At 37.4% G+C, this 26,085-nt stretch overlaps 1 protein-coding gene across 1 annotated transcript in view; it reads left to right on the top strand.

Annotated features, from left to right (window-relative positions):
* Nucleotides 1-26,085, top strand: part of LOC109085024 (phospholipid-transporting ATPase IA-like) — a 120,881-nt gene that overhangs the window by 40,724 nt on the left and 54,072 nt on the right. Inside the window, exons 4-15 of the mRNA XM_042738774.1 lie at nt 3,300-3,398; nt 7,970-8,015; nt 8,427-8,467; nt 10,448-10,521; nt 14,178-14,247; nt 14,352-14,479; nt 14,887-14,998; nt 15,079-15,244; nt 15,585-15,590; nt 19,292-19,419; nt 19,792-19,866; nt 20,761-20,852. Coding sequence (XP_042594708.1) covers nt 3,300-3,398; nt 7,970-8,015; nt 8,427-8,467; nt 10,448-10,521; nt 14,178-14,247; nt 14,352-14,479; nt 14,887-14,998; nt 15,079-15,244; nt 15,585-15,590; nt 19,292-19,419; nt 19,792-19,866; nt 20,761-20,852 — 1,037 coding nt within the window. The remainder of the gene's footprint in view (nt 1-3,299; nt 3,399-7,969; nt 8,016-8,426; nt 8,468-10,447; nt 10,522-14,177; nt 14,248-14,351; nt 14,480-14,886; nt 14,999-15,078; nt 15,245-15,584; nt 15,591-19,291; nt 19,420-19,791; nt 19,867-20,760; nt 20,853-26,085) is intronic.

Genomic DNA, 26,085 nt, shown 5'->3' with positions numbered 1-26,085 from the left:
ATTTAAACAAATGTCAAACAGAACTCCTCTCTGAACATATTCGCAAAAACAGGAAGTGTATTTTGTTGTCTCTTCTCTTATTCTCTCTCTTCTACTGTCTCTCTATCTTTTCCTCATGAACTCTCTGTACATGGAGCACAAACACACACCACACACACACACACACTCACGCTAGCCACACTTCTGTGTTTAAATTCGTTATTACTTTTACAAAGGTCTATGGAAGTCAGATAGTTTATTTCGCCTAAATTAATTTAAAGCGATTTATGGGAATATTTTGGTATAGTGAATAATTATATATTATATATATTTTTATATATATAATAACGGGATATATATATTCATATATATATAACAAATGTTAGATTTTTATGAAAACAAAGTGAGCTACGACCACTGAACTTTATTTTTATGTTAGGCCTATTTCTTGAATCTCTTATTTGCCTTAGGCCAATATACATTTTCCGCCGAAAGCATCCTGTTTGTCTCCGCATGGCCATTGCGTTCAACAGGGCTGTGAAAACCTGCTGCCCTAGGCTAATTTTGGTATCCATGGTAAGAAACATCATTGAAGTAAAAGCAAGGTAACAAAAGTCATTGTTCTTGAAAAAGTTATTGTCTTTTAGTCAGCTACCTGGTCGCGTTTTTTTTTGACGGCCCGTGCTAGCGCGTTTAAAATGAATGCCGTTTTGGAATCCAGCATTTAGAAAAAAAGGGCTATTTTACAAATTATAAGCTCTGATTATGACAAGCGTGGTAGAAAGATGACGGACCGAAATGTTGTTTATTAGAGGAATAATTGATTAGCTCTTGCAAAAAAAGTTACCATCGTGACCATGCTTTTGATGTGGATGCGTTCCAGCCCATAGCCAGTATGACAAACACTATTATCGTGGCTTTCAGTGTTCTGGTTTGCCAGTTGGTGTCCCCCCCGAGTCTTTATTTCCAAGTTCCAAATTCAAGTCTCAATATTTTAGGCATTGTTTCTTTTCCTAAATCTTCACAGTCTAACCCTCTAATTTCGCAGATTTCTTTTAATATCTTTCACTTTTATTTACTGTTTTCGCCTCTCTTACTGTGTGTGGTAAACATGCGAGAAGGGAAATTAAAGATTTCATGAATTAAGAATTCGATCGATTTATTAATTTGTTCCCTTATTTCAGTTAAATCATGGGTTATTTAAGAAACAAATTAATGAAACATGGACAGTTGCCACAAATTAATAAGCTATAGGAACGAATTAACAAGTTGATAGCCTTTCTTTCCTGTGTCCCGCAGCCCTGCAAAGCGCACGATATGAAATGATTATCTGGGGAAATTACTTAGTTACTACATTTCTATTGCTTTCCATGTTGAATAACTTTGTGTTGTTTCTATTTTAATGTACTTTTAAGGGTTTAAATCACATTAAAAGCTTAATTTGTACATTATGAATGAATGTTTAGTCGTTTATATACCATCACCGTCACTCACAGCCGCTCGCACGTGTTCTGCACGTGAGTACTGAAGTTTCAAAGGTTTGGAGTCTTTTGAAATAAATTAATGCTTTTTATTCCAAGGACCGTTAAATTTATCAAAATGGGCAGTGAAGACATTAATAACGTTACATAAGATTTTTATTTTCAATAAAATGCTGTCCTTTTGAACTTTCTATTTATCAAAGAATCCTGAAAAATTTGTTTCCACAAAAAAAGTTAAGCAATACAACTGTTTTCAACATTATTAGTAATAAGAAATGTTTGTTGAGCAGCAAATCAGCATATTAGAATAATTTCTAAAGGATCATGTAACACTGAAGACTGAAGTAATGGCTGCTAAAAATTCAGCTTTGCATCACAGGAATAAATTACATTCCAGAATATTTAAAAATAGAAATAGTCAATTTAAAATATAATAATATTCCGCAATTTATTTGTTTTTATCTTTTTGATCAAATAAATGCAAAAACATTAAAAAATCTTATTGAGTATTGTGTACTGTATATATTGCTTTTGAAACCTAAACAGATTTTGGCTGCACTGCTTCAGCATCTGTGTAATTACCAGTCGCTGCAGTCACCGAGGGCTCCAGAGTGCTATAAACATGCTGTTCTTTTAGAGACAGGAGGTATGATGAATCCACCATCGAGCAACCCGGCGTGACCCTGTGGATGTGCTGCACATTAAATTAGCGCCTCTGTTTTAATGTAGCGCAATCGATGACCAGGGGGAAGAGAGATGAAGAAAGAAGAGAAGCTGCGAGTTAAAAGAGTAAAACAGAGGGAGTCAGGTGGATTCGAAGCACAGGTTCTGTGTATCTTCATTACGCTGCTGTCAATGCAGTGACTTTGAAATGCGCAGGCATGTTGTGAATGAGAAGAACAGGAGGGATGGGTTTGCTGAGGCAACAAGGGGGCCAAGACGACCATCTGGTTTTTATAAATGCTGTTTCATCAAAACCGCTCAAAAACTACTTCTGGATATGCCATCATAATCATCTAAATATTTTTATCCTGACCACCCAGGTTCCACAATGATGGACTGCTCTGGTCTTCCACGGCACTGTGGTTTGGTTGTGAGCGTACTCTCCTGTTTAAGTGAAACATAACGCAGAAGGGAAAGTGTTGGCATCAGGTTAAAAGGAATCCGTTTCGGGTTTCCTATCGTATGTCTTTGCATTGTTGGCCTCTGTCTGAAGCTGTGACAGCTCTGACACTTTATCTGATAGGGACACGTTCCAAAGACGATCCACTTCTTGATATTATGTAAGCTCTGTGAGTTTTGCCAGAATCAGGAGAGAAACTGTAGAAGTATAATCAAGTTCTAATGATGTGAATTATATATAAGCTTGAGGACACTTTCCCAACTGCCTAACCAGCCTGGACCAGTCTGGAAATTGATGCTAGTCTAAGCTTATCTCTTCAGCAGGGTAGACAGATATGTCACATGGCGACTTCTAAACATCCATCCATCAGCAATCACTGCTGCTGACGTTCTGATGGTTATTGCCATTCCCTTAGGTTGTTTTCTTGACCTCCTGGTGATAAATACTAACACCACCAGGGACGTAGACCCTCAGGCTCTGTTATGATTGCTGGGAAACACAATTAAGCAGTTTATCATTCCCCCCTGAGTGTTTTTCATGAGGTCATACATTCAAATGCTCTGCTGGACTTTAATTAGTGTTTGTATTCATGCCCTGTAGGTGAAGAGGTTAGTGAGCTATTTGGATGTTTATGTTTTGATTTTGTTCTTCTGGAAAGAGGGATTAATGACTGACATTTAATGTGGCCATTTTATTTATTTTTTTCCTCTCAACAGCAAATCCCTGATGTGTCACCAACAGGAAGGTGGACAACACTGGTGCCGTTACTCTTCATCTTGGTGGTGGCAGCAGTGAAGGAGGTTATAGAAGACCTGGTGAGGGCATTCAATTATACAAGTGATTTGTAAAGGAGCTTACCGAGGTAATTAGTGTTGCTTGATATACCGGTACTAAAAAGGTATCGTTATACCCTGCTTTTAAAAACGGTATGATTCTGCATTTTACCAGTACTGGTACTTTAAGAATGTGTTTTATTAAGAGCCATATTTCCTGAGTTGTGTCCACATGCGACAGAGCTCTGCTTTCACTCCATGCATGAACACTGGCCTTGCCACACTTTATATCCTCACAGCGCAGGACTGTTTAAACATTTTAAGCAATTTAAGAGTGAAAAAGAAACATGCATGAATTAGAAAATAAAGTGTGGGACTTGCTTGATTGTAAAATGGTGTTAAGTGCAATAAACTTTGAAAAAGAACTTGTGGGGTACTCATGCACCCGATGTGCATGCATCGAAAGCACATCGTGACAGTGCGTGATTGTGTATTCAGATCTCTTTCACATGTTATTGTGCTTCAACAGTCAAATTCGCACACAATTACATATGAATGGCCATTTTGTCTTATGATTTAAGTAAACGTAAAAAGATGAGAAAGAAAACGTGTGTACCAATAAATTGGATGATTTTTAATGAGTGGTTAATGAAGGAGAACTGTGCTATTCTTAGTGTCTGGAGTGCAGTCGTGCTTGCTGTGGGTTTTATTCTCTCTTGCCCTTCACAGCTGTTACATTATCACGTTTACCTCTTTTACTCTTCCTGATAATTCAGTCTCACTCTCTGGTGAATGATGATCACGTACACGGCAGAATGCATCTCACTCCTAGCGGCAGACGCTTTTTTCCTGACCTGAACTATCGTCTTATTTGCCATGTAAATTAATTCCAAGACCTTTTTACATAGAAATTTACATAGAGGAGTGAACACTGAGATAAAAGCACTAGTCCAAGTGGATCCACCATAGTGCTGTGACCCTGAAATCAGAGCCTGTTCTCCCGGATCCCTCTGGACAGCCATCCGATCACATCCCGCTTGATGCTGTGGTCAGAATGACTGGCTCAGCACTTTATATGGGTTTGGGATGTGTTATTCAGGTCTGAGAGGTCAAAACTAGCCCTGGACATGAAGGTCGTATGATAAATTCACCTCTCTGCTGTCATGCACCGCTCTGCTGTGAGTGGAGGTCACGTGACCTTTGCTTTCTTTCCCCTTCAAGTAAAAACAAATTCTAATTTTAGAAGCATCCCATAAGGTGAGAGAAAGGCTTCTCTTGTTACTTTGAGTGCTAGCTTTTGTTTGTTAGACTTGGGTGGGTTGTTTTTGTATTTAAAGAAATAGTTCACCAGAAAAATAACTAATGTAATTAATTTTCTCAAACTCATGTTTCAAACCTGAATGACTGGCTTTCAAACACAAAAGAAGATATTTTGCTGTGACCAAGGGCTTTGAACTGTAGCTTTCTAATAGGACATCACAATCTCAAGACGTGTGTGAATGGTGTTTTTCTTGAGCTGTCAAGCTTAACAAGCTGTTTTTCATGAGCTGTCAAGGACTTTAAATATGGCGCAGAAATACTTTCATGGTGCTTTTTTCCTGCCCTTATTGTAAGAAAAAAGCTTGATCATGCTGCTAAACATTTCTTAGCCATTTTGTAATTTATTTGTTAATGTTTTTGAAAGAAGTGTCATTTACTTATCAAGGCTGCATTTAGCCTATTTGATGAAAAATACAGTAAAAATATAATATTGTGAAATTTCATCAATTTAAAATAACTTCTATTTCATTGTTTTAAATTGTAATTTATTCCTGTAAATATAGCTAAATTACCAGCAGTCATTCATTCTAATATGCTGTCAAATAACAAAAATGTGTGTGTGTGTGTGTGTGTGTGTGTGTGTGTGTATGTATGTGATGTGTGTAGTATATATATATATATTATATATATATATATATATATATATATATATATATATATATATATATATATATATATATATATATATACACTCACCTAAAGGATTATTAGGAACACCTGTTCAATTTCTCATTAATGCAATTATCTAATCAACCAATCACATGGCAGTTGCTTCAATGCATTTAGGGGTGTGGTCCTGGTCAAGACAATCTCCTGAACTCCAAACTGAATGTCAGAATGGGAAAGAAAGGTGATTTAAGCAATTTTGAGCGTGGCATGGTTGTTGGTGCCAGACGGGCCGGTCTGAGTATTTCACAATCTGCTCAGTTACTGGGATTTTCACGCACAACCCATTTCTAGGTTTACAAAGAATGGTGTGAAAAGGGAAAAACATCCATTATGCGGCAGTCCTGTGGGCGAAAATGCCTTGTTGATGCTAGAGGTCAGAGGAGAATGGGCCGACTGATTCAAGCTGATAGAAGAGCAATTTGACTGAAATAACCACTCGTTACAACTGAGGAATGCAGCAAAGCATTTGTGAAGCCACAACACGCACAACCTTGAGGCGGATGGGCTACACCAGCAGAAGACCCCACCGGGTATCACTCATCTCCACTACAAATAGGAAAAAGAGGCTACAATTTTGGACAGTTGAAGCTCACCAAAATTGGACAGTTGAAGACTGGAAAAGTGTTGCCTGGTCTGATGAGCCTCGATTTCTGTTGAGACATTCAGATGGTAGAGTCAGAATTTGGCGTTAACAGAATGAGAACATGGATCCATCATGCCTTGTTACCCACTGTGCAGGCGGTGTGGTGGTGGTTGTAATGGTGTGGGGGATGTTTTCTTGGCACACTTTAGAGCCCTTAGTGCCAATTGGGCATCGTTTAAATGCCATGGCCTACCTGAGCATTGTTTCTGACCATGTCCATCCCTTTATGACCACCATATACCCATCCTCTGATGGCTACTTCCAGCAGGATAATGCACCATGTCACAAAGCTCGAATCATTTTCAAATTGGTTTCTTGAACATGACAATGAGTTCACTGTACTAAAAATGGTCCCCAACAGTCACCAGATCTCAACCCAACAGAGTATCTTTGGGATGTGGTGGAATGGGAGCTTCGTGCCCTGGATGTGCATCCCACAAATCTCTATCAACTGCAAGATGCTATCCTATCAATATGGGCCAAGATTTCTAAAGAATACTTTCAGCACCTTGTTGAATCAATGCCACGTAGAATTAAGGCAGTTCTGAAGGCGAAAGGGGGTCAAACACAGTATTAGTATGGAGTTCCTAATAATCCTTTAGGTGAGTGTATATATGTATACATATAAATATAAATATAACGTTCTTACTGTGTCTTCATATACTTGCCCCAAACTTTTGAACAGTTTTTGTTTGTTGCGTTCTTACTGTGTCTTCATATATGCGTTTCAAAAGAAGCCAGTTGGCTCAGTATAATCCATAACTCGTCATAATCCGGCATCTCTAACAAAGACCGAGTCTAACAAAGAGGTGACGCGCCAGTGCTTTCCACACAGTGGCCTGCTTACCAGCTGCACCCCACTGTACTCCACTAATCCTTCTGGGATTTGGTGCTGCATCTTACCACAAACCCAAACCACTGTCTCCTCTTCCCTTTGAGGCCCTTCTTGTATTGTTAAATATCCTCTTGCACCCATGTTCACTGCAGACAAGCCATCAGTTAGATTAGATGCGTAATCAAATCATCACTTCCCTCCGCAGAGCCTCATCTCTGCTCCATGTTGAGCTGAAGGAAAATGTGAGGGAAATGGAAACAGAGAAAACAGGAGAGAGTGAGGAGAAAGAAAGAGAATGAGTTATCCAACACTGCACAAGAGCTGATTTTGATGATAAATGGGGTCTGAGAACTTTTTCCTTCTCCTGCAGAGGTGATATAGCTCATAATTTTCCAAGTTACAGCTTTTATTCTTCAGGTCAACCATATATTCATGAAGATTTTTTTTATTTTATTTTTTTAATCAGTTTGAATAAAGCAATAACTTTGCCATAGTATCCTTTCAAATGTTAAAGTTGCCACAGTCGTTGCTGCCCTGCCCTGCCCCCGGAAAAAAGTTCAGGCTCAGGATTTTTTTTGCTTTAACCCCTGAGCACATAAACCAGTTGTCCTGGACAAACCGAGGTGACACTGGATGTATTTCCCCAGTGTTAACCGGGAGGATAATTAGGCAATCAGAGAGCACTGGAGGCAAGAGCACAAATGTATATGTAGAGCTTTTAGAGGCTAATCAGTGTTTTCAGATCACTCTTGCTCATTCGCATTCACTCTCTGAGATAGAAACACTCAAAGTGGTTCTCGATTAGAGCGGATCAAACACCTCTTGTAATCTGGGACAGAAAAAGAGTGCTTCAGTGGACACACATCTCTTTGCTTCTCCATTAGCAGTTTTATTGATCACTAAACATGTAAAACTTCACTCTTTTTCTCTCTATAAAGAATGTTTATTTTATTTTCTAAGAGGTTTTAGTTTTTTCTAATGCCTTTGTGTTGAATGCATGATACTGTATATTTATATGTCTGTAATAATTATGTGTGCGTATGTGTGCCAGAGTTCTTTTATAATGCAGAAGAAAGTAATAAAATCCATAAAATAATGTCTGTCCATATTGGCTCATTTGATTAATAATTTCATTTTTTATTTCAGAAACGCCACAATGCTGATAGTGTTGTTAACAAGAAAGAGACACAAGGTAAGACGTTTGTTTTGCTTAACTTTTGTCTTTACATTTGCCTGATTAGAGCAGTTTTCCTCCCTGTTCTGGAGCATTTAATATTGAAAATAAAAGTTGAGGGTGGGATGTAAATGACTCTTTTGATAGGCAGTAGCTTTAATTTGTCTTATATCCTTGAGTTGTGATTTGCTAGTTAGGCGTTACCCTTATAATGAGAAATTAGATTTGCCAAAAAATTGGACCCAGCCATTCAGAAAGAGTCAGCATTTAGTAATTAGAAATTTCCATTTTTTTTTCCTGCAAGAAGATGACCGTCAACTTTAAATGTGTATATATGTATGCATTTTTATATCATGGGGTTTTGGTCTGTGTTAGGGATCCTTTTTTTTCCATTTCAGTTATGGTGATCTCTCTCTTTCTCTTTTGTAGTATTGAGGAATGGCGCTTGGGAGATTGTACATTGGGAGAAGGTACTGCAGCAGGATGGTGTTTCTCATACCAATTGACTCGCTGAGTTCCAGCCTGAAAATGAGTTGACATACTCTTAGAAACAGAGTGAGAAATGAGTATGCATATAAAGATGCCGATGGCGCAAACCAGAGCAGGTTTGGTTTGAAAATAGTTACTTTGGTGTTTCTTGAAGAGGGTACTTCCCTCTCTGCTCTTTTTCTTTTGTTCATCTTGACCTAAAGAGTCGAGAATCCAGAAGTAGACTCTAACCAGGCCACAGCTTACATGCGGTCTCTATAGAGATCCTAATGCAGCCAGACACAGAGCAGCTTTTCAGTGTGTTAATAGAGTCGAGCTAATTACCCTGACAGAAACACACAGTCCATAATTATAAGGTGAAAGCAAAAGGAAATGGCTGGAGATATAATTACCTGAGGACTGGGCATTCATTACTGTTTGCTATATTAGTGCACATCTGCAAGAGTGCATTAACTTGTGCCCTGGTGACGTTACTGTGGCATAAAATACAGTTGTTTCCTTTTAGTATATTATTTTCTGAAGCTGCAATTCTGCTAAGTGCTGCTAGAATGGACGGTGAAGTACAAAATGTTTCTGTTTCAGCTCATTAAATCTAGTTTATTTTTATTGTCATCTCATCAATATTCAAACAGTTTTGTGAAGCCAGGCTTCTTGTCGCCTTTCCTTTTATTAAGCCACACTGTGACACACTTTGAATTACAGTGCACAGTATGAATAATGTATTTTTAATATAGGCCTACTTATAAATCATATATCAACTCATGCATATTTAAGTAGTTCTCCACTTTGATTCAAAATAGCAGCTATGAAGCAGCGTCCCCCACTTCTACTGGATTATGGCTAATAAGATGATTAAAAATGCAAATCAGAAAAAATTGTTTATTTGTGGATTTTACAGAGAATACTTTTGATTAAATGGCCTCATTTTAAATGCTAGTCTCAAGTGAAGGCTTATGTTTGGATCTAAATCCTCCTGAATGAAACGAGTGAAATTAATATTTCTTATTTCTCTACTCTCGCGAGTGGCTGCTAGTTTGCTGTTTTTGAATTGATAACTAGTTTGTGTTTTACAGGTTGTGGTTGGAGACATAGTTAAAGTTAATGGCAAAGATTTCGTACCAGCAGATGCTATACTGCTGTCATCCAGGTAGAAGAGTCTACGTCATCAGAAAGGAACTTGTCCATCCTTTTCTCCGTCTCACACTTAACATCCAAAGGAAGTGATGATTAACAGGCTAATAACAAATAACCCTGAGACAAAGCTCCAAATAAATGCAGTGTCACTACAAATGGTATCAGTTGATGGTTTTAATAATATAAATGTCATATATTATCCACAAAAGATGAAGGGTAAAATGACTAGTTCACCCAAAATTGAAAATTCTGCCATTGTTTACTTGCCTTTTTTGTTCCAGACCTAAAAGTTCTAGCGGTTTATTATAAAATGAGGGGCACAAATGGCAGAGTTTTATTTTAAACCAAGTTGTTCTTTAGTAAAATGAGTGAAGAGTCAAAATCAGCACTTCCTTTAGTGGATGTTTGCTTATTGATTAATACTGACCTGATGAAGTTGTCCTCTTCACTGCCAAAATCCAATTGTCAGCCAGGCCTTAAGTTGACCCAAAATTCTGGGGTGTTAAAAAAAATTAAAACAACCAAAAGTAAAAATAAAAATAAAGTTTTTTTTTTTTTTTCTCCAACTTTACTGGTGGTTTAGCCTGGCCTGGGTGGGTTTTGAACAGTGGGCATTGTGTTTTTTCCTCTGTGAAGATTAAATGTTTGTGTGATTGTCTCTCTCTCCCTGTCTTGTTACGTGTGCTCTTCCTCCTCTGCCCATCTTATGCCGTTTCCCTCCACTCATCTCCACCGTTCACCCTCCCCTCCCAACCTCATGTGATGAACAACCTTCTCCCGACTTCACTCGTGTCATTCCCCTTGCGCCGGGGCTGCTGGGTAAATTAGTGTCGGTAGGGGAGGTAGTCCGAGCAGCCAATGGAGATCACCTCCCGGCCGACCTCATCATTCTGTCATCCAGGTCAGGAACAGCTCCTGTTTGCATGTGGGCTGGGTGGGAAGGGAGCAGGGGGTGCACAGGTGGAGAGAATCTGTTACCTTAATATTTCTCTCTTTCCTTTTTTTTCTTATGGCCTGATGGTTTTGTCAGCTTTTAATGCTATTCTTGGTAATGCCATTCAAAAATTACATTAGTATAATATTAAGCAATAAGATTATAACATATAGGTGTAAAGTCCGTCTGATATATTATTTAGCAGATTTTAGTTTGAGTATTTTGGGAACATACTAGTACAGTATAAATATATTACCTACATTTACCTGCATATGTTTTTACTAAAACATTTTAGTGCAAGAAAAATGAACTGGTGAAACACAAATTTTGAAATGAATATAGAAATTAGTTGTATTTCCCAATTTCTAATATCGTTTTGCTTGAAAAGTTTAAATCTGTGATGCAGTCAAAACTAAAGGCCTTTCCACACTGAGCATGAAAAAGCTAAACGAATATCGGATGCGATGGCGTGCTGGAATAAAACAATAGATTTCTACGCAATTAATCCTGCCTTTAAGTATCAGTGAGACATTCACACACCAAAAATGCGTTTTTTTTTTTTTTTTTTTTTTTTTTTTTTTGAACCAGTCCGACAAATTTCAGTTTCGCAAAGTGAAAACACAGGCCGTCCAATAAGATTTGAGCTAGGATCACATGACCGGAGCAGCTGCTGTTGCACAGTGTAAACAAACACAGAAGAAGAGTATCCCGGCTAAGAGAAGAGAGTGGATGCTGAGTTCTTGTTATGGTTTGAGAACAGATTTATTCTCACGTGTTCTTTATACAGAATAACATTTCTATTAATTTTCCACTGAATTATGCGATCTGTAGAGCACCATCCGTTTTCTTCCACGTGCGCAAGTGTTATGAGTCAGAGCGCATTCACTCTTTTTCTGCACATGAAATATGAAAGCAAATAGATATGATTATGACAATATATTTTTTGTATGTGTTTTGAATGCAGCTCATGGTAATTTTATAGCAGTAAAGGATGTTTATGACAAATCTTATCAGTGTAGCGTTATTAAACATACAAAAAGTGCATGTCTGCTTATTAATCAAAATCATCTATAGATCACAATTTGAAGTTATTACGAGCACTCAATGATGGTTTAAAGTGGGTAAGCATATACATTAATAATTACATACATTTTCAAGTGCAGCTTGATGCTAAATGTACTTCTAATTATATTTTAGGATGTAGCCTATTCTTGTAAGCATTATAGATGGTTTGTTTCTGGTGTAGAATCTTGTTTATCTTAATTTAATGCTGTATATTTAGCAGCAGATGATGTTAAATCCATTTACGAAATATATAATGCATTGTTGGTCGGGGCCACCTAGCCTGCAGGCATGAATTAGCAGAAGGTGAACAACTGTGTTGCATTCGGTACGAAAGCATCATTCGTCTGCGATTCGCTTCGCTTTTTCACATCGCGCTCAGTGTGGAAAGGCCTTAAAGGCTCATACTTAAAAATAGTGAGACATAGATCACAAAACTAATTTTCCAGAAACTTAATGTCTAAATAAAGTGCATTAAAAAAAATTTATTTACAGTGATGTTTTATTTTGTCATCAGCTATACGATCCTGAATATGCCTAGTTTTATATTAAATATATTTCTCAGCCACACTGTGTTTGATAATTGTGCAGTTAAAGAGCCTATTGAGACTATCACAAATCAGTATCACGACTCACAACCTCCCATGCATTGTTGGGTGCTTTTGTCATGAGATTCTTAAATTCAAGCACTAACAATGGGCTGACTAGGCACATAATTCTGAGAGGACGACTCTGTTCAACTCCCAGCTGAAAATACTGATGAAGCCCTTTCCATAACCGTAGAGATGTGTATTACAGAGCTCTGCTTTGTGCTGAAGATGCTTCACCATGTGCACACAGGAAAAACAAAGCACTTCTCTACACTGTCACTGGGGCAGTACCTTTTCAAAAGGTACACTTTTATATGTACTAATATGTACACTTTAGGTACTAATATGTACCTTTAAGGTTCTAAAATGGACTCTTTAGGTAAAAAGTTGTGCCTTTTGAAAAGGTACCACCCCAGTGATGACTTTTGTACCTTTTGTTTGAGAGTGTAACCCAGCTGGAGAAAAGAACCATTGAGTGACTGTAAATGTCACAGCTGTTGGCACAATGCATGGCTTCAGCAGGAGCTCAGACTCTGATGTGACTCTCTGCATGCGGTCACATCACCACAATGTACAGTATTGTCATGAGCCTTTATAGTAAACCACATTGTCTGTATACTGAATCTATGAAATGTTGATAAACATGATGTTTTGGTGGGGACTTGTTAAATTATTGACAACTACAGAAGAAATGAGTATTGACATCTATTTTTGTTTCATACAGACCTAAAGCAGAGCAAACTTTTCTGATAACTTTTCATTTTAAGTACTAGGACTATCTTTTCTGCTATCGTTTATTAAGAGAGATGTGTAACAGCTTTGGCCCTGTGTACTCGCTATCCTGCTTTTGCTCTTCTCAGTATTAACACTGAATGTTCATTTGTCTGGTGTGCTGCATCTTTCCTTTGTTGCATGTGGAGGATGTAACTAAAAATAAAAACGGCAGAATGCATGGCCTTGAACAAAGATGCATCGAGTGAAAGTTTCCTAATGGCTGAGTGCAAAATGAAAGATCTGGATCTAAGGGAGTCCCATTAGAGCAATGTTTTCATTTTCAGTCCAAGTACTAAAGTGCAGTTTGGGGAAAATATGCTGCCCAGTAAACTTTCCTTATTGAAATAAATATTATCAATATAATTTTAACAGAAAACTGTACTAGCTTTGGAAAACAAGGCATCTTTGATTATGGGTCTTCATTTAGCTGTGTAATTTTGATTGATTTCAACTAAACTTCTTTAGTTATTGACTATAAATGAAATAGTTACGTATTTTAGCCAATGTCATTTAGCCTTTTTATGTGATATTTTGATATTTTATTAAAGTAGCTAGGCTGTGCCAGTTTCGTTTAAGATCAGTATAAACAATATTGTTTTTAAGAACACTATTGTTTAAAAGTTTGGGCTTAGTGCCATTTTTTTTATATTTTTGAAAATCTCTTGTACTCACCATAGCTGCATTTATTTAATCTAAAATATAGTCCAAATAGTAATATTGATATTGCAGCTCAAAATAAGTTATTCCCATGATGGCAAAGCTGAATTTTCAGCAGACATTACTCCAGTCTTCAGTGTCACATGATCTTTCAGAAGTCATTCTAATTTGGTGCTCAGTAAACATATATTATCACAGTTGAAAAAAGTTGTGCTGCTTGATATTTTTGTGAAAACCTTGATATATTTTTTTCAGAATTCTTTGAATAGAGAATAGCTTTTATTTGAAATAGAAAACTTTTGTAATGTTATTAATGCCTTTTATTGTCACTTTTGATCAATTTAATAAGTCCTTGCCCAATAAGTGTTACAAAAAAAAAAAAAAAACTCACTGACCCCAAACTTTTAAACATTATAAATTAATGTTATTATATTTAGTATATATTTCAGTAAACTGCAAAGTATTCTACTGGTGGTGCCATATATCTTCATGATGTATTAAAAATGTATATTTTTTTTATAATGGTGCTGTTTATCGTAGTGAACCTCAAGGAATGTGCTACATTGAGACCTCAAATCTAGATGGAGAAACTAATCTCAAGATCAGACAGGTGATATAATTAATATCATACCTACTGTTAATTAATACTTTACAATTCAGCTAATTGTTTCCTGGTGTGAATTGTATTACTTGAGTGTTTTTTGTTATACTCAGGGTCTGCAGATCACTGCGGACATCAAGGACATTGATAGTCTAATGCGTCTCTCTGGACGGATGGAATGTGAGAGTCCCAACAGACACCTGTATGAGTTTGTGGGCAATATTCGCCTGGATGGACACAGGTATGAAAAAAATCAACAGACAGGGTGTGAGTGGTAAAGGTAAAATTTAGCTTGAGGTGATTGAAAGTAAAACTGAAGCAATGGCAGAAATGCCTTGCATTTCATTAGTCTGAGATACTGATGATGGTGAGACAAGTTAATTTCAGCAGGAAGGGTTCGATCGAAGCTGAAGAATGAAAATGTCTCACTGATACTTAAAGGCAGGTTTAATTGCGTATTGATATTTAGGAAGGAACAAATCTATACTTTATAAAATACCAAATGTGTTGTGTTTTCACTAAACTTCCCTCTGTGCATTTATTTACTGTATGTCTAACATCACATTCTCCTGCTGTTATGCTTTATTGTTTTGGGTGGGATTTATTTTTTAAAATGTTGATCAGTTGTTGGGTTTGCTCCATATTTAGCACTGTACCACTCGGTCCTGATCAGATCTTGCTGAGAGGAGCACAACTCAGGAACACACAGTGGATCCACGGTATCGTGGTCTACACAGGACATGACACCAAACTCATGCAGGTAATTTGTCTGCTTCAGTCTACTTCAGTCGTATCCCAAATCCAGCTTCAATCTGAGAAATCTGAGTTTTGTGTCTCCAGAACTCCACGTTCCCCCCTCTGAAGCTTTCCAACGTGGAGCGCATCACCAACTTTCAGATCCTCATGCTTTTTGGCTGTCTCTTAGCCATTTCGTTGGTCTGCTCCATAGGCCAGACCATCTGGAAGTACCAGTACGGCAATGACGCCTGGTACATGGACCTCAACTGTAAGAACCAGACTCCCTTTCCTTCTGTCATGCTAGACCGCTTGCGTGTCTACTTTATGTGTGCTTTCATTTTTTTATTTTTTTTATCGTCAGTAATTTTCGTCTTCCCTCTATGTAAACAAATATGCATTGCATATGTGAATATTTGTCAATAAAAAGGGAAAGGAGAACTTTTCCCTTTTAGTTCTAATATGCATAGACACATGAATATATAAATGGTTGAATATCACAAACGCTGCTGTACTTCTTTTTTTTCGTTCGTTTTGTTATCAGCTTCCTTTCTAACGTTCTGTTTGGTTTGTGTTTTTTTGTTTCTTTGTTGTTGTCATTTTCTTAACAGCTCCAGGTAACAACCATTTAAAACCCTTGGCCATCTGTGAATGACCCCTCCTTACTAACCCCTAACGGAAGCTCAGCTTTTGCTAAGCTACCGAAGCCACTTATATGGTTGCCCTACATTGAGTGGGTAATTGCAGAGGACCGCACACACACCAGGAATCCAATGATAGGTTTTTCCCTTCCAGCTCTACACTGTGTAGACCCTCTTAATGCCTGATGTCAAAAGCGTGCCTTCCCTTTCTTTAATTTGGTGACACGTTAAACACTTCGCAAGCTCCGGCTTTGGCTGCGCCAGCGTCCTTTCGCTCGTGCCTAACAAATGAGCCACGACAGTAAGCCTCGGACCCAAAGAAACACACGTGGAGAGGAGCGAGTTACCCACGGGCACTGTCAGAGCAAGAGTTAGAAATGTGTTCCTGTGCAGAAGCAGAAGACCCTGGAGGTCAAACCGTGACATTTTCTAAATGCCCCCCTTTTCCTCTTACCCAACTCCTCGTTCAGCTGTGTTTGTTATACCGGTGCTGACAGAAGAGGCAGAAAAGGCCCAGCTCTGGAGAAGATGAGCAAATCCATGCTAATAGGCTTAATGTTTGGGTTGTAAAAGTATGATATTAAGAAATACAACACTGCCTTTATTTTTTAATGAGCAGTGATGGGAACACATCTGTTGCATGCCTTGAGCATTACAGGTAGTTGAATAAGAGAAAAATGAACAATTTTGTGCACCAACAAGAGGCGAAAATGTGTTAAATTGTTGGCAGGAGACGCTTGCAAATTAATTAACGTGTCACCACCATCATTACTCTTGATTTAAATAGGAGGGGCTGTTTGTGTCCGAATCGATCGCAGCTTGTTCTATGGCCTACACAGTTCCCTTCTTGGTATGCTGTGAGAGTTCATCGAAAATGTCATCAAACGCTGAGATGCACCACCATGAATGCTGGGTTCCACCTGTAATCATTCACATCCAGCACAGTCATTTGGAAAGGAAATAATGATGTTGGGTGCCATGTGAGGGAACAGTGAGGTCATAAAGCAGGTATCCATCATGAATTAAAGGAGAGGGACTCTGTCTCATGTTTGTTGTTTGCCCTCCTTGTGGAGCTGTAAAAGGGAGATGTGGCATTGATTTGTCGTTTACATGCTTTTGCAGATTATACTTATTTATAAACCAAGGACACTTCTTGCTTTTTCAGTCAGTGGTATAATCATATAATCAAGGATTCATGATAAAATGATTAGGGTTTAATAATATCTGGAGGGAGCTACACTACCATTCAGATTTGTATTTTTTATTTTTTTTTATCATTATTAAATTAATACTTGCATTTAGCAAGGATGCATTGAAAGTAAATAGATTTGTAATGTTATAAAAGATTTCTATCTCAAATAAACACTTTCTATTAATAAAAAAAATACTGAAAACAAAATATCACGTTTCCACAGAAATATTGCGCAGAAAACGGTTTATAAATAAAATTTTAAAACATTAAAATGGAAAAGCGTTATTTTATATTGTAATAATGTGGCACAATATTACTGATTTTATTTATGTACATATGTATTTATGTATGTATATAATTATTTTATTTACCAAATAAATCCAGCCTTGATGAGCATAAGAGACTTTTCAAAAACATTAAAAACTCTTAATGACCCCAAAGTTTTTAATGGTATTGTAACCGTTTAGCAGAAATAGCAGCTGCACAAGAACAGAATTAGAAAACTTGAATTAGTCAGAATACAGACTTCATCTGAATAGCTGTCAACGGAGAAAAATGCTTTATGCAACCAGATAGTGTAGTTATGACATCTGCAAGCTAACTGGGTCAAGCTAACCAGCCAACTCTTGACCTCTGTTTGGTTTTGTGCTGCTGGATGTCAGATTATGGCTCATCCCTAGAGGTAAAAACAATGCAATAGTTGTGCTTGAAGGTTTCCAGATTGGGTTAGCAGGCGTACACTGAGGGCGACGGATACACGCCTTCCACTCATTAGTCTGAGCGTTGCACACTTCAGGCAGATGAGTAATTATTCATCATAAATAATTCATTTGACTTTGAACCCCTTTGATATTTTACTCTGCCCAGTATACTCTGGCTACTGCCCAGTATATATCCAAACCAACGCATGTGCCTCTATGCAGATGGGCCTCCAGAGCACTTGAGCAGCAGTCATTTGTTATGCATTCATGCCACCTGCAACAACAGTCACCCATGTTGAACTCCTGACCATGAAATAACAGGTAGCAGATTTTGTGCTGCACAAATGCTGACGGGTGTCTTGAGAAGTGCTGACCCCGCAGCACAACTCCTTGCTGCACTGATGTCACTGGACCTGCAGTAGCTGAGAGAGATGGTGCTGCATCTTCCTGCATGCGTCAGAATGTCGTGTGAGCATGTGTGAGCGATTAGAGATGCATTTGTTTACTGTAACCTGTCGAATGCAGAGAAGTTTTCTTCTTTATTGCCAACTTGGTGTTGGGTGTCGTTTATTAACTAGACTATTCAGTAGTCCGATGCAGCCAAAAATCTTCCACCAGGAAAGGTCTCCTTCGGCCGACATGCAAGAGACGGTCAGGCTTTGTTCAGTATTACTTGTACCACATTTCGGATCTTCCAAATGATTGAAATATCTCTCAATGTCACATCTCTCTGTTAGGCTCCATGTGATTGGAAGGTACTTTAGACTGGTCTTCCTCCTTTACACTGAAACATCCAAACTGATTGTCTTCCTTCCCACCACTAGCCAAATCCTCTTCCTCTCTCCGTGAGTCAGTTCCAATAGCAGTTGTATGATTGCCCAGCCTCTCTAGTTCTATGATTCTGTATGAGAAAAGCACTCCCTCTCCTAACTGCTCAGAAAGAGAATTTTTGCATTCTGCGGATCCCCAGGTAAAGCTTTTTATTCATGTTTAAAGTCAACATGAAGTCAAAAAGAACCCATTTACTTTCTTAAAAACATTCTTAGTCTCGTTATGGACATTTCATCAGTGTTTAATGTTAACAAATATGGCTAAAATAACATTTTAGGATACATACGACACCAGAATTCGAATTTTATTTTTGTTCAAGGCTTGTGTAATGCTGTTTTTTAAATCTTGCTAATAGTTAATGTAGTTTAATGCATTCCTCTCTTTGAATATCCTTTTAAACATGGTCATATGTCAAAGTAAAATGGGTTGTGAATATTGTTTCATGTTGATTTTAAAACTATGTGTGAGCTGTCTTGTGTCTGTGGTCTTATTTTTATTGATTACATTTTTGTTTCTCTTTGTGCTGCTCTCTTTGTTAAATTTGGTGTTTGATTAAGATTGAAAATCATGATTACCCACCCCCAGTGCATTGTGGGATAATGTGTTGCTTTGAATCTTGCCCATATTGCCAAGGCTGCCACTATGTTGTCAAAGAATCGAGTTTAGCTACTAATTAATGGAGACCTGATTGGAGAATTGAATGAATTTGTAGGTTAGAGGCTTACTGGAGAGATTGGGTGGAAGAGTTGTATAGTGTTTGCACAATGCTCACACAACGCTAGTGGAGCATTGTGGAAATGTTGCAAATTAGACCAGATGAGCTTATGGCATTATTGTCCTTCCATCATTTCTCCTCAGTCCACCCCATCTCATCTTGCCTTTCATAGCTCAGAAACTTTCTGTCAGCTTACTACCTCTCTCTCTTCTTCCTCCCCTCGCTCTTCTTTTTCCAGATGGTGGAGCGGCCAACTTCGGCCTGAACTTCCTCACCTTTATTATCCTCTTCAACAACCTGATTCCCATCAGTCTACTGGTGACTCTAGAGGTCATCAAGTTCGTCCAGGCTTTCTTTATCAACTGGGTGAGTGTGAGGCTGAGCTGCGGGAGCTCTGTCTGTGTGATGAATCTGCTGTCTTTGAAATGCACACTGCCTAAACCTCCAGGGCCAATCCCAGAAAACTTCACCGCCCAAACGAAAGTGGAGCTTTATCAAAATAACCCATTTGAAGATGCCAAAATTGGATTTGGGGCAAGGCGCTTATAGCAAAGACACCGCTTTTAGATGCAGTGGAGTTTTGTGAATTCCAATCAAGTGTCAAGACTTTTGAGCGGTTGTTTTATTCCTTGTGTTTTGATTGACAGAATATGAAAGAGCGGCATATGTTTTGGAGTCCAGATGGCAAGGTATTAATAGAAAATGGTTGTGATTATTAATTCTGCCTGGTGATTTTAGGACACTGACATGCTGTATGAAGTCTCCAACACACCAGCTATGGCCCGGACATCAAACCTGAATGAGGAGTTGGGACATGAATTCAGAAATAAAACAAATTTTGACCAAAAATGAGTTTACATTTTATTTCTGGAAAAACAGGCAGTACTTTTTACTACTTCCTCAGCTGAAATTAATACTTTTACTGCCCTCACGATTTCCGAAGGATCATGTGAGGCTAAAGCCTGGAGAAATTGCTGCTTTAAAAATTACATTTAAAAATGTATTTAAAAAAAAAAAAAGTTATTTTATATTGTAATAATATTTTGCAATATTAAAATTTTTGTGTTTTTCATTAACAAAATTGTATTTGTGGGCATAATAGACTTGATAAAATAATGGGGAAAAAATCTTATTGACCACAAACGTTTGAAACATTGTGTACTGATTCCATATTGATTATTGACCATAATTTAAAATTGTATTTATAAATATTGTTTGCCTATATTGGATAGTTCATTGTTCTTTTTTTCATTTCCCATTTAATCCTTGTAGATCACCTTTGCTATCATGTAATGCTCATTTTAAATTCATCTTTGAGAACACTGATTATTAAATAACACTGTTAAATGTAATCTGTAGCAGATCACAAATTTTTTTTGTCAATTTATTTAGACTAAATTATATAGAATTTTAATATCAGCCATTCATCAGCTATCGGCTCTCAGCCATAACACAATTTTTCAGTTTAGCTGTAATGGTTAGAATTTTATTAGGGAATACAGCTCAATGCCAGTTAATACAATAAAGGCTCGCTTTTCACAATCTAGTTTATTCCTGATGCATTAAATCAGTCCCTCCATGTGTTTTTTCTGTAGAATATTCAGTCTTATGCAGAATAAGTTGCATTACGGAAGTAAAATGGGTTGAAAATATTCACTTTAAGTGTCACTACTTAACTCTAGATTCTTGCTCTCTCTTTCCTGAAACCAGGTGAAGTACATCTTTTCGGACAAGACAGGCACCCTGACCTGCAACGTCATGCAGTTTAAGAAGTGCACAATTGCAGGCGTGGCCTACGGGTAAGGCTCTGTTTCACATTGCTTTCATAATCAGTAGAGTGTACATCTGGCTCTAGCTGTCTTGTCCTCAGCTCCCTTGTTAGCAGCTGCCTCAATGCTTCCCTGCACAGCCAGAGCGATTCTATAAATATCAGAGAAGGGGACTCGCAGATTGTCTTCCATTTTTTTTTTTCCCCTCTACATGCCTAGATGGGAACACTGCGTTTCTGGTTGCCTATTTGTCTAACTTTGGACATTTTTATGGGGCATGCATATATATATATGTGTGTGTGTGTGTGTGTGTGTGTGTGTGTGTGTGTGTGTGTGTGTGTGTTCTAAAACTAGATGTAGAACATTTTGTTAGCCATAGCTGTATTTATAAGCTTAAAGTGTTGTGAAAGGTGAAATTTCCACTGTGCTGCAGCTGATACCATGCAAGTGTTTTTTTGAAGAAATGTTCATCAGCTTGCTCAGCGTGTGGCAGAGCTCTCTTCCATATCTGTGTTTTCCCCTCTCACTGAATAGATTTTATGACCGTGTTGATGTTTATGGTAAGCAATCTCTGAAAGATGAGGCGTATTGGACGAGGTCACATCGAGGCCGTGGCTCTGAGCTTTATTGGATGTTTACATGCACAAGATTTTCAGATCTTATCACAGACATGGCAACCATCACAAAATACAGCCTTATGTTCACATTCAAGTTTAATGGTGTCTCTTTATGTTCTGCATTCAGAGAATAAAGCACATGGCGGCAATATCAGTGCTGGATCTAAATGATCTCTTTTTCAGCATTAGGAGCAACATTAATCCTATTAGCTCAATTAAAACTCTTCTGAGATGAGGAGATTCAAGAGGCACTTCCTCTGGGACACTTAAAGGAAGACACTCACTGGAAATGTTAAAGTCGTTATGTTAAACAGGATTTGTAAGGCAGCAAAATTATAGCGTTAAATTTTGGTTAGTCATTTGTTTTTTTAGGGGGTTGCTGTGTTAATGTTTTATTCCTTCATTAGTAATAAGTCATTTGCTGTGTGAATTCACAGGTTAGACTTCACCAAACATGACCTTTGGTACGGAGTAAAACACAAGACAAACTATTATACTTCATAATTTATACACTGCAATCACTGAAATCATCACATATCACTACTATTCAAAATTTTGCTGCCGTAAGATATTTCAAAAATTGTTTTGAAAGAAGTCTTATGCTCACCTACATATTTTAAAATAAAAAAATACAGTAAAAACTGTAGTATTAGCAAAATAATGTTACAGTTTTAACTAACTATTTTCTACTTAAATATGTTTAAAAATGTAATTTATTCCTGTGATGATAAAGCTGAATCTTCAGCAGGCAATAATCCTTCACACATGATCCTTCAGAAGTTATCTAATATTGCTTTCACTTTCGATCAATTCGATGTGTCCTTGCTGAAAAAAATTTGAATGGTAGCGTACAAATTAATTATTGATAAAATCTGTAAAATTACTGAAGTTTTTTTCACCCACCCGGAACATGATTTCAAAAGAGCGGACCTGCAGAAAAAAATTGATTGAGCTAGTTTTGAATAGCATTTGGGCTGTTTTTTTTGTTTTTTGTTTTTTTGCAAACCTGGCAACCCTGCTTCTGAACCAGCATCATGCCAGCTCAGTTCAGTTCCTCAAGACTTTTCTTTCTGTCTATGTAGAGGAGGAACCCCTCTGCTTATCATTTGGTGAAGTCAGCACGATACCTGTTTAATCTCTCACAAGTTTGTCCATGGCACTTTGACGCTTGCAAACTGGCCTGTATTTCAGAAGCAAGTCCTTGTCCTCCACCTCATGAATATGGATGCCATCTTTTATCAGCTTCAAATAAACTTGGTCCTGTTTGAAGATGCATTCCTCTTTCTGGGAGTCAGAGCGAGTGCAGCCACCGCACCAAGTCATTGATGTTTTTGAAGCGTGACATCTTTTCTTACAGTGAGTGGGGAAACTTGGTGCAAGCCCAAAGGAAGAGTTTAATGTGAATTATAGCCTAGATTTTTGACTTGACATGTTTGTTGGACTGGAAAAACCAACATGCTGCTAGTGTAGCATGCTGTAGTCCTGGTGTTAATGCTGAGACGAACTGACGTCTTCCACTAGACCTTGTCTTTTATGTCTTTCTTTTCTGTTACGTCTGAGCTGAATTTCTTGAAGTTACTCGTATAGTTTTGAATGAGAAACAATGCAACACTCAATATGGCTGCTCAATCTCAGGAAGCCCAGCTTTCTTAATGAAAGGGCCAATTGCTAATCGGTAAAGTCATCGTGTCACTGCAGCTGCCGTTAGAAGTCCCGGTTGCTATAGAAACAGTCAGCGTTCTGAGACGTGTTCTTAGGACTGCGCATGCGCACTGGCTGATCTAGCCTGCTATTTGAGCAAAAGTAATACCATTTATGACACAGTTGTCGTCAGATTTTTTCGGTAGGAGTTGCACTTACATGCCTGAAAGGCGTTTCAAAGATGGCCGCTGAGTGACATGACTTGTCTTAAAAGGACTATGATAAAACACAAATCACCTAAAAAAACAACAACTCATTAAATTTTTTTTTTTTTTTTTTTGTCTTTGTTGTTCATTTATACTTTTAAATCCTTCAAATCTTGTCAACTCTTGTAAGCAGGTTTTTTTTTGTATCATTTATGTATGTGTGTGTGTGTGTGTGTGTGTGTGTGTGTGTGTGTGTGTGTTTTATTATTTTAGTAATTTACTTTTTAGTAATTAAGTAAACTTTTTTGCTTTTTTTTCACTTTATTTAGCTTTTATTTATTTTTATTTCTGCTTTAGTAATTTTAGTACTTCAGACTAATCTTATTTCATTTCGATTAAAAATCCAAGACAACATTTCCAATTTTTTTCTAAAATTTGTTTTACTTTTTCTCTTTTGTTTCAATTAACAAAGATTTTAATAGTTTGTTTAAATTAACAATAACAACGCTGTACAATGGACTTGAATGCTCATCTGAAGGTGTCTCTGTCAAAGCATTGGAGTGTTTTCTGTCCTCATAGTCTTAATTTCAGACATTTATAGCCATATGTCTCATGTAAAACAAAGATTAACATTTTCAAAAAAGGGTGTGATGTGTTTTGTTTTTCCTTGACCTGCCCTGCCATGTCTTTTGTCCCCTTCACTTGTGTCACATTGCAAAGCTAATTAAATAGAACAGTAGTTAATGAAGAAATCCCTTTGAGTGAAGATGTTAATTAATTTGAAGAGCTTTCATGGAGACACAATGGCCAAAGTGCTCTTTAGCCATCAACACTAGAGAAATTAATGTGTCTGATCATATTTTGTCCTTATTTCTTTTGTTTTTAATATTAGACATTTTTGACTGTAATGACTGTGCTTGGCTTGTGAAGCTGTGCAGTTTTTTTTTATTTTATTTTTTATTTTTTTATGGATGGTAATTTGCACTTCCTTTTCTATGCCAAATCCTCATCTTTTGCTCAGCTTATTAATAGGCCTACATCAGGGTCTCTACTGGCCCCATCTCCTTTACAACTTGTTAAAAACACATTAACGTGTGTAGCCTGGATCTAGCTTGGCATATATTACTCAACATAGTGTATAGTCTCAGGCAGAAACATTGGGTGATTGACAAACAATATGATTATGTGGTGCAGCAAGAGTGCTGTTTATGCTTGTTCGTCAGTTATTGTGTGTAAATGTCCAGCTGTATTCACCCCACCCCCAAATGTCTCATGGGTTAGATATGGTCTCATCTGTGCACATGGTACAGTAGCTAATGAATCTGATAAACATTACCTATTTAGGTCAGATGGTAGGTGGGGGTCTGATTCCATATTGTCAGAATTCCTGTGAACTATTTGCATGTAAGACTATTTCATAAGATTATACTACTGAATATGCTAGGAAGTCATTTAATGACTAATTTTCAAATAATTTTCCCCAAAATAAATTAGAAAATAAAATACAAGTTTGTATGAAGCAAATTGTGATTTAAACCAGAGTTAATGCCCTTGGTCTTTCTCAATACTTTTTGAATAAAGTATTATTTTAAAATTCTGCAATTTTATTTAACTGACAACAATTAAAACTAAATAAATAAATAAATAAAAATCTAAATCTTTTTTTTTTGGGGGGGGGCGTATTATATATATATATAATACATATATTATATATGTCAAATATGTGCAAATTGGTGCAGATGTTAATATGATATTTCTATGACGGTAAGGTAAGACAAAATCCTTATAGCTTGTGGGGGGCAAAACACATGCAATGTAATACAATGATGGTTGAAAAGACAAAGATATAGAAGTCATGACTCCAATTTTGCAACTTATTTAAATCTTCAGCATGAACAGCCGTGATCTTTACCAACTAGGCTGCACCACCCTTTCAACAAGTACTTTTGAGAGTGTCTCTCTGAAGTAAGCTGAGGTAGTGCAGTTCTGCAGGGATCCTTTCATGCAAATGTCTCAGGAGCCCTACTGCGATTCTCTTCTTTTCTCTCTGTACCTTGTGGCTCAAAGCTCCTTTTCTCGCTAACAACCCACAGGGCCTGACACGGCTAGCATTTGTTGTTTTTAAAGCATGTTTGTTTTAAAAGACCGAGTACCACCCATCTGCAGAAATCTCTTTTGTTTGGATGGTGAAGTCGTCGTCGAGTCTAATACCTGCAGGACTTGTGTTGGCCTATATTAGCGTAAATGCACTGTTCCCCCCTGCTGAAATGCAGTTCTTTTATTTCGGCGTACTAAACAATTCACTTCCCCCTGAGGCTGATGGTACAGTGTCAGATATGTGCATGGCCAGTGAACCTGCCTTTTGTTTTTTATAGTTTCTCTCAAGTCATAATTTGCGTTTGAAATAAACAACATGAATCAGTAGCAATGTTTTGAAGCAAAAGCAATGTATTCAGAAATGTAAAATCATTGATATCACTTTGGACATTTATAGATTTCCCCTTTTCTCTTCTCTTTTTTCCTGCATTTTTCTTATTCCTTTTTTCTGTTTTCTTTTTCATTTTCCTTGCCTCCTTCCTTCCAACTATTTTCTACAGATATTTTGCATGCCAAACCCTATTCAAAAACTACTATGACCGTACCATGATAAAATGACGTCATACTGTATATTTTGGTGTATAGCATGACAGTGAATGATTTTCATATTGATGTACAGTACCATGGTATTTACATGTAAAGGGGAATTCAAAGAATGGTTGGCACAAATTATACCATGAGACATGGCACTCATTTGATGGT

Source organism: Cyprinus carpio, chromosome B14 (genome assembly GCF_018340385.1).
Source record: "Cyprinus carpio isolate SPL01 chromosome B14, ASM1834038v1, whole genome shotgun sequence".
Taxonomy (NCBI): Eukaryota; Metazoa; Chordata; class Actinopteri; order Cypriniformes; family Cyprinidae; genus Cyprinus; species Cyprinus carpio.
This window is presented reverse-complemented; position numbering and strand designations above follow the sequence as displayed.